This window comes from Psammomys obesus, unplaced genomic scaffold (genome assembly GCF_907164565.1).
Source record: "Psammomys obesus unplaced genomic scaffold, mPsaObe1.curated_primary_1811, whole genome shotgun sequence".
In the NCBI taxonomy this organism is placed as follows: Eukaryota; Metazoa; Chordata; class Mammalia; order Rodentia; family Muridae; genus Psammomys; species Psammomys obesus.
The window spans coordinates 10,158,804-10,168,230 of record NW_026590663.1 but is presented as its reverse complement, the minus strand read 5'-3'; the positions used below and the strand labels follow the sequence as shown (position 1 = coordinate 10,168,230).

The 9,427-nt window shown below is 48.7% G+C and overlaps 1 protein-coding gene across 1 annotated transcript in view; it reads left to right on the top strand.

Annotated features, from left to right (window-relative positions):
* The window catches only part of Podxl (podocalyxin like), a 43,964-nt gene extending 34,968 nt beyond the window's left edge, over positions 1-8,996 (top strand). Inside the window, exons 6-11 of the mRNA XM_055608153.1 lie at positions 1,469-1,689; positions 1,990-2,061; positions 3,721-3,868; positions 4,082-4,143; positions 4,360-4,527; positions 5,566-8,996. Of these exons, the coding sequence (XP_055464128.1) occupies positions 1,469-1,689; positions 1,990-2,061; positions 3,721-3,868; positions 4,082-4,143; positions 4,360-4,527; positions 5,566-5,763 (869 nt within the window). The 3' untranslated portion in view covers positions 5,764-8,996. The remainder of the gene's footprint in view (positions 1-1,468; positions 1,690-1,989; positions 2,062-3,720; positions 3,869-4,081; positions 4,144-4,359; positions 4,528-5,565) is intronic.
* The last annotated feature ends 431 nt before the right edge of the window (positions 8,997-9,427 follow it).

The following is a 9,427-nucleotide window of genomic DNA, read 5'->3' as shown; positions in this document are numbered from 1 at the left end:
GGTTTTTCAAAACAGGGTTTCTCTGTTTAGCCCTGGCTGTCCTGGAACTTGCTCTGTAGACCAGGCTAGCCTTGAACTTAGACACTGCCTGCCCCTGCCACCCGAGTGCTGTGTTGTGTTTCTTAAGAAATGAAAATGTCTGGAGAGATGGCTCAATGGGTAAAAGCACTGGCTGCTCCTACAGAGGACCCAGGCTCAATTCTCAGCATCCACATGGCAGCTAACAGCCATCTGTAACCAACTAACACCCTTTTCTGGCCTCCTTGGGTACTGCACACATGTGCGCCATAGATCAAAATGCAGAGAGAAGACACAGACTAGGCAGGGTATTCTACCATGCTCTCACTCAGTTGGAAGATAGTGATGCATGCTGTTTTAAACATTTTACTTGTCTTCTTCCTTCACCAGACCTAGCATTAAATTCCCTTTTTAGCAGTGATAGGGGCTAGCAGTGCATAGATTCAACCAAGCCAGAATCTATGCCCAGATGTGATTATGTGGTTGTGGTAGAAAGGTGTTAGAAAACTGTAGAACAGTGCGTCTCAGGCTTGTGTGAAAGCAACCCTCCATAAGAAACCTTTAAATAAGTAAAGGTCAGTACATGGCCCAGTGAGTGAGCACTTGCTGCCAAGCCTGATGACCTGAGTTGGATCCCAGGGACCCACACAGTGGAAAAGGAGGACTGGCTCCTGTGAGCTTTTGTCCTTTCTTTCCAGACTTGTGGACTATCATGCATACTGCTGTTTTATATCTCCTTCCCTTTCTCCCTCCCTCCTCCCTTTTCTGAGACCAGCTGGCCTGGAAGGAACTCAATATGTAGAACAGCCTGGCTTCAAACTCACAGAAGTCTGCCTGCCTTAGCCTTCCATTTGCTGGAATTAAAGGTGTGTGCCATCATATCTGGCCTTATTTTTGTTTCCACTTACTTACTTTTCAAGGACCCGTCTTAATTGGAGACGAAAGTGTCAGAATCTATGGCTGTCTTAGCAGCCTTAAAGTCCTGAACATCACCTAAGCACTGGGAGATGGGCCACGCCCTGCAGCAGGTGCCTAGGCTTGGAGTGGGATAAGGCTGTTCAAATTCCCATCCTTCCAGTTGTGCCATATGACCTTGGAGTAGTCAACAAGCCTCAGTGTACTTGTTGATAAATAGGGGCCATCCTAAAGGAGTCAGTGCCTCTGAAACACAAAGCATAACCCCTCCCACAAAGCCAGTGCCCTGTGTGTGTTAGCCGCGATGTCACCTGTGGCTCAGGGAGGTAACTGCAGCATCCATTCTGTGACTTCTGCTATTACACCGTCCCAGTCTGACTTTTATTCTGTACTATGGCCCGGGACCTCACATCTTCATTCCTGCCTCTTCTTCCTCTTCATAGCTATTGGCCTCGGCTCATAAGAATTATGGAAAAGACTGTCCTTCCTTGGCAGGTATAGCTGGTCTCCTCAGCCTTTGCTTTGTTTGTTACAGTAACACTGGGTAGCTCTGAAGTAACTCATCCCACCACCACCCAGATGCCAGACGCCTCAACACAGCCTTTCTCCACACCACGACAGCCTACAGAGTCTCCAGTGGGAACTGAGGTCATGCCTACCACTGAGGAGTTTACACACACCAGCTCTGTTTTGACTCCAGTGGCCCCTCAGGGCCCCAGCACGCCCTCTTCCATCTGGACTTTTGGGCATTACAAGGTAAATCTAGCACAGAATCGGATGAGAAAGCCCAATCTCAAGGGGAGTCTTTTCCTCTGCCCTACTCAGGGACCCTGGGTAGGTACTTTAAGGAAAAGTTGTCTATTTCCCTTCCCATCTCTTTCCTCTGTTCTGATCCAGGCTTCTGAAATGGCCCGGCAGCCAGGTACTCCTGGCTTTGAAACTGACCAGCCATGCCTGCAGCTGCTATGTGCACTTCTGTGCCATCTGTTCTCACAAAGGGAGACTCAAAGATCAGCTGACTTTGTGCCTAAACCTTCATCTTTTGACCCCCTCTAGCTAAAATGTGATCCTGCTGTAATGCCGGGTGAGGAACTCCTCATTCTGAACCTCACGGGAGCCAGCCTTTGTGTGAGTATACACGCCCGGGCCCCACTTCACCCAACACCCCACCCAGTCTATGAACCCCTCAAAGGGAGCAGACTTTTCCGATCCAGGCTTCAGCCTTCTTAGTCAGGCAGAGCATGTGCAGTCTCCTCAGTTTTCACTGCTGCAGGTGTTCTGGTTGCAGTTCCCACGGCTCTGGGTATGTGTGGTGTTGGTAGGTTTTGCTGGGCCATGTGGCTCTGGCCTCTAATTCCAGCTAAGTCGGAGGCAGAGACAGGAGGACTGAAGTCACGGTGGGCCTTGGTTACATAGTATAGCCATCCCTAACAACTCACAGACTTTCTCTTTAAAAGTAACAAGAGTGCAAGAGATAAAGCTTAGGAGGTCCTCAGTTAAAGCTCCAGCAGTGACTGTCCTGAGTGAATTCGCATTTCCTGGTCCCTTGCACACATCTCTATCAGAGGGTGTGGACCAAGGGCTGGGTTGGGCTTGGTTGGGCTACACAGCACTCAAGCTACTGACCTCCTTGGCACAGGTGTTGGCCAGCTCGTTGCTGTCCTCTACTGGCCAGTGCCAATTTTTGCAGCCTCTTCTGGGAGCAAGGACAGAAGAGCTTGGTTTCTCCCTAGTTTTTGGCTCTGCTTTTGTTTTCTTAAAAGGTTCTATTTTGTTGACACTTACCGAGTGAACTATAGAAGCATGCATTTAGCCACAAGAGGTTTAGAGCAAGCAGTGTTGTTCTGGGATTCTGAGCTTTGACAAGAAGACAGGAATAGCACTGAAATTGCCCCCGACACATTGTTTAGGTTAAAGCCCATAGGCTGTGTATTGCTAGTGGGAAGCATTTCTTCCCTTCTCTAGAAAAGGAAGATGGAAAGTGCTGGATCCACTCCTGGTAATGGAGTACCGTGCTACTAGGCCTGAGAAAACTGCACGTGGCAAGTGTAGGGGTGGCGTGTAGGAGACCTAACAGATGCTGGGGGGAAGAGCTCATGTTTTCATCTCAGCCCTTAACTGGCAGCACTGAGTAAAAGCCCACGCATAGCCTCTACCTCACCCTCAGCCCTAAAGCTATGTTTCTGTGTTCTTATGGCCTAGGTCTGTGTAAGTAACCCTGTGGACTTCCTCAGAACCCCCATACTGCCCATTTAGTGTGCCTCCTTTTCCCCCTCAGTCTTTCTGGCCACATTGTTAGCATATGGATAGGGGCAGGGATATTACTTAGAGGTATTTTCTATCTTAGAGAGCTCTGTGGTCTTCCCACCGGAGGTCTGTAAAATGGGCACAAGAGGCTAGAGCATGGCAGGTTTGAATCCCTGGATTGCCTCTCTCCTCTGGCAGTGCTTTACAATTTTATCTACTCCCAGTGGAGGCACATTAATACAGCTACTGATTCCAGAGCCTCAGGGAACTTGCAGGGAGGAAAGGGGAACCTGGGGGAGATGGTATGACATGCAGACAAGATGCACAGGTTGAGGGAATGGGAACAGAACTTGGAACAGAGTGGACAGGATAAGGACTAGCCCAGGAGAAAAGTATAAAACCTGATTCCTGGCAATCTAGGAACAGAACCAGTGAAGTATGAAGAAGGGGTTCTGGCAGGATGAGAGCATTTGGGGCAGACCCACCAGCCCAAGCTGTTGTCACAAACCTCAGGAATTACCCATGTTCTCTGTGCAACAGGAAGGGAGCCCTCCGAATGAAAAACTTGTGGAGCTGCTGTGCCATTCCATCAAAGCCTCCTTCAACTCGGCTCAAGATCAGTGCACTCTACAGGTGGCACCTATTCTAAAGAGCCAGGCAGTGGCAATGAAGAGAGTCACTATTGAGAGTGAGTGGAGGGTAAGGGACCCTAGCCTGTGTGGGTGGGAGTACCACAGAAGGATGGTGGGGGTGGGGCCACCTAAGAAGTTACAAGCCAGGAAGCATCCCAGGAGACCGGGGAGACTAGGATGCAGGACATCCTTGTCCTGGGTACCCCTCTGCCCTTCCTGTATCACTCTGGGCTGGACCCTGGAGGAAGCTCTCTCCCTCTTTCCCACAGCGAAGCTTCTTCCTAAGGCTGTGTATGAGCTGCTGAAGGAAAAATGGGATGACCTGAGAGAGGTAAGCAGCTTTACTCTGTACTGTCCTAAGTTCAGCGTCCTCTGGTAGAGAATGTCCTTTGAACATACAAGTATCTGGAAGAGAGGCATATAGGAGTGGACAAGGCAGGTGGTGTGGGATAGGGGGCAAAAGACCCACACAGAAGGGCTCACAAATGAATGGGGTGGAGACAAGGCCCGACTGCTTTCTGCCACTCAAGTTCTCTTTCTTGGCTAGGCGGGAGTCAGTGACATGACACTGGGGAGGGAAGGACCACCAGAAGCCAATGAGGACCGCTTCAGCCTGCCACTCATCATCACCATCGTCTGCATGGCATCCTTCCTGCTCCTTGTTGCTGCCCTCTATGGCTGCTGTCACCAGCGCATCTCCCAGAGGAAGGACCAAGTAGGTATTTTCCTACTCTAGCTAGCCCAGTCACCCAGTGAACTCTCACTCCATCCCTTCACACAGTGAGTGGGCCTGGATCCTTCTAATAGTGAGTGCGGCTCTTGTCCCCACTATTAAGCTAGCTTGTCTCTAACTCAGAAGACTCAATGTGGCGGCAAGAACAGAAACCCTGGGTGTTAAGTCCTGGCTCTGTCTACGTCTGTGAGTCAGTCATAGCCATTTGCACAGTGGGTGTGGTACCTTACAGAGCTGTTCCAGAGATTTAAGGATATATGGCCTTAGGCAAGTGCCCCTCTAACCAAAACTTCTTCCACCTGACCTCCTGGTGTAGTGGCACACATCTGTAATCGCAGCACTTGGGAAGCTGAGGCAGGAGTATCACAAGTTTGAGGTCAGCCTGGGCTACACAGCATGACCCTGTCTCATAAAACTCTTCATCTTTACAGTGCCATTCTGCTGTGGGTCTCAACTGTAGCTGCAAACTACTGAGTGCATTAAGAAAGTTCCCACACCCAGTGACTTTATATACTGAATGAGGCATTAGTGATGGCAATGTGTATCCCTGGCCAAAACTCAAAGCACAAACTATTACCAGACTACATGGAAGGCCATAAGGGCCACTATGTTCACTGTCCATTGGAACAGTCCTGTCAGCTGGTCCAAAGCAGTTTTGTTTTGTCTTGTCTATTATTGATTTATTATAAAGTAGGAACTCTGAGAGGTCTTACAGGGAAGAATGGAGGAGAGAAAAAAGAACTTTAGGACAAAAAGTCTTAAAATCTCTCTCCACTGATGTCACAGATTGCTACAGGAATAAAGGGAGAGAGCAGCTGATAATTTTAGGACATAGGGAAATATTCACGAGGTGGTCAGGCAGCTGGGTGGCCTCAAGAAGAATCTGGCCCTACAAATGAGCCACAAGCATTTACTCTAGCCAACTTAAGGTCCCTGGGTTGAATGGGGAGATATATTTCATATTCAAGTTCACAGATCTCCAAACTTGTCTTCTTCTTGGGGTCATTTTTCCCACTCTAGCAACGACTCACAGAAGAGCTGCAGACAGTAGAGAATGGTTACCATGACAACCCAACCTTGGAAGTGATGGAGACTCCTTCTGAGATGCAGGAAAAGAAGGTGGTCAACCTAAACGGGGAGCTGGGGGACAGCTGGATCGTCCCCCTGGACAACCTGACCAAGGATGATCTAGACGAGGAGGAGGACACCCACCTCTGAGCAGTCTGCTAGCTCCCCTGACAGCACCGCAGCGCTCCAGACCACCCAAAGTGCCATTGGACAGAGGGGAAGGGAGAGTGGACTCCAAGGGCTGCCTCCTCCCAATCCCCACAGGGCCTTAATTTTAATTTTCCCCTTTCAAGTTCAACGAAGTCACATTCTGTCCAGTTTCCTCGTGTAAAATAACCCACTTGTGCCTGAGCCGCTGGAAGGCGAGAGGATGATGGAGAAAGCCATGTAAGGGGCTTTGGTGCGTCTAGTGGTGGGATCCTCTCAGCTTGTGAGATGACCGAGGCCTCAAGAGGTCAGGTGACTTGCACAGGGTCACACAGCCATTTGGTGACAAAGACTGTTTCCTTAGTATGGTGCTTAATTGCACCATGCCGTGCTACTGTGTTCACTTGTGCCCACTCTCCAAGGCACAAGATGCTTGGCTGGGGGGGGGGGGCTGGAAAGAAAAACAAGCCCCATGGTCTCAAAAGGACAGGTCCTGTAATATGGTCTCTGCTCGCTTCTTGTAGCCCATCTCCCATGAGTCAGTCTTTAGGCCCACTATTTCCCAGGGCATGACTTTGAACCTCTTTTCTAGATTCTGATTTCCTTGACTTTGCTTAATGGAATTGGGACCTAACCCACACAGGCCTCAATAGCCAATGGAGTCTGCCTCAAGGGTGGGTGGGCAGGCAGAGAGAGAGGGAGCTCATGCCCAGATGGCTTCCTCATGGCAGCTGATTCTGTACTGACACTGGCCTAACACCCGAGGCGCTGCTAGAAGACACTCCCCAAAACGAATTCTGCCTTTCTTCATCCACTAGGAACAAATCTGCAATAGCTACTGAAAGCAAGATGTTCCCTTTTTGTTGTTCACTGCTGAACTGAGAGGGTGACTCCTTGAAACCCAGTGTCACAGAGCAACTGTCTAGAGACAGACATGTTCTGGGGTCCTGACTGGTCCCTGATCAGCATATGTGTCTCAGTAGACAACGGATCTAACCTACCAGGCATTAAGGTTCCACAGGAAGCTCAGGGACTTTCCAAGTTGCTGAGACATATGTTGTGTATATGTTTAGTTCCGCTTCCCACTGCCAAAGGCCAAAGCTCAGACCCTGGAGACTTTTGGCTAAGTTCTCTACTTCGCACCCTCCTTTGCCATGGAGAAAGAAAAGCCCATAACATGTAGTTTTAAGGTACCCGCTCTCCCAGTATGGAACCAGGCTTTTGTTTCCTGTGTTCTCTCGGTGACACTCAAGCTGTCCCATTTCTGGTGGCATCTCAGGGAAACATAAAACCATGCTTAGTAGCTAGCACAGGATTTTTATAGGCTTAGCGGTGTCAGGTGGCCATGTACAAGGCTGCTGAGGGTTTTCTTAGGGGTAAGGGGGTCCTGTGTGGAGCTCTGATCTTGGCCCACAGTCTGTTTTGTTCTTGGGCATAAATTCCCATGATCAGCTGTCTGCTTTGGAGCCTGTGGGAGGACAGGTGTCCTGCCTACTTCCACCTTCACAGCTGTCACCCTGAGATAGATGCTAGGGAGAAACGGCTGCCAAAAAACAAGGAAGGCTCTTAGTGAGGTTCACAGGAACTTGAAAGATGCCAACAAGAACCCAAGAGCCCCTTGGCTTGCTTCTCTCAGATTTGCAAGGGAGGGTGGGGAGCAGTGCTAACTGGAGGGGAAGTTAGGCCTGTTTGCTTCCTGCATTAGATTCTGTCACCCAGTGGGTTCATTCTGATACGGCCTGTGTGAGAAACTCGACAGGATTTCTTCTCCGTCACTACTTCAGGGTCACAGTGCACGGGGCAAGGCCATTTGACAGACAGCAAATACCATTTCTGCAAACGGGTCACAGACTCCAACCCCTCAGCCCCTCAGACAGGACTGCAAGAGTAGACGAAGGGTATTGTATCTTGGCTGGAGGAACAGTCGTGACTCTGCCCAAGCTGGTTGGCCCTTGTGTTGCCTTTTAGTACAGCTCGAGAATTTGATATCTAGCCGCAGTTTGTTCTCACTGCTGGACATCTGCTCAACAGGACACACTTTGGACAACATACTGGTGAAACTGAAGAATAAGCTGAAATCGGCATTTACCTATTTTTGAGATGTAAATACAAGGGCCAAACGCTTGTTTACCCAGCACTGCTTTCAGAGTAAACTTTGGGGAAACATTTGGTAGCTAGGAGAGATAGCTAAGCCTTTTTTTCTCTGAAGAATGTAAATGTTGGGCTAGAGAGATGGCCCAGAGGTTGAGAGCGCTGGCTGTTCTTCCCAAGGTCCTGAGTTCAATTCCCAGCAATCACATGTAGCTCACAACCATCTACAATGAGATCTGGTGCCCTCTTCTGGACGGCAGGCACACATGCAGGCAGAATACTATATAAGTAATACATTTTAAAAAAAAAAGGAGAAAAAGAATGTAAATGTCTAGTAGAAGTAACTTTTAAAAAATGAAAACTGTAACAAGACAGGCTGGTAACAAAGTATTTCCCTTGTAGATAAGGGGCTTTAAAGTTTAAACTATTACCCTTGCTCCTCCCTAGCCAAATCTCAATCCTACTGCGGTGTGGGGTAGAGTTCAGAATGTGCTTAATGGGTTGTGACAGTCACAGGGGAAAAGTTTGGAGCTACAGATCAGTCTTCCTATAGGAAGACACATCTGAAGCCACAAAGTGAGTGAAGGAGTCAAAACCAACCCGGTGACAGACAGATTCTGCCCACCCTGTGCTGTGTGTTTCTCAAGCACTCACAGGACACCACCAGTCCTTCCCCACAATTACCCTGACAATGCTGGGGAGGATACAGGGACACAAACAGCCATGTGCTGGGTTCTGGAATCATTTGGGTCCAAAATGTAAATAAACATTATCGGGGTTTGTTTCTTCCTCTCAGTTAGGAAATAATTTTGAAAACTCACTGAGGAACGTGCAGTAGAACAAGGATCAAAGGGAATACACAGCAAGGCAGAGGGTGGGAGAAGCCCTGCAGCAGAGCTCTTCACTGCCAGTCACCTGCTGCTTCCCTCAGGCCTGCTGAAAACCCAACACTGAGCAGGGATCATTGTTTCATGGGGCCTTTCTGTTTCTTAGTGAATGTCAGCTTGCCCAGGAGCCTGGGGAGCATATGTTGTAGAGGACAGGGGTCTGACGTACACTGGAATTTACTGAGAAACTATTGCATTTTCTTATAAAGTATATTTTGGAAAAATGTATACTGTCAATTAAAGTGCTTTTCTGTACAATGGCTCAGGCCCTAGTGTTTGCTGTGCCTTAAATTCTTTACCCACACACCTGAAGACATCAGCTATTTCTTAAAAGTCTTTGGGTACGGTCTTCTGCTGCATTCCACCAGTAGGGGGAGATGCCGGAATAAAGGAGTGGAGGACTTCAGGGTTAGAACCTGAGGGGACCTCATCCCCCCTTTGCACTAATTTATAGATGTGTCACCTTCTAACTCTCCTCTACTTCTGCCTGGAATGTAATTGTAAGTGACCACCACTAAAGAAAATATAATGCCTACTTAGTATGAAAACACTGGTTAAGAGATTAAAAAGGAGTATGCTAGAAACCAGCTCAGTTCTGGCCCTGTTTCTGGCCATAGAAAGTTGCTACAAGAGACTTTGTGCCTGTCTTTTCTCACATAGTGAAGGGGGTAGTTGATGGACAGGAAGGT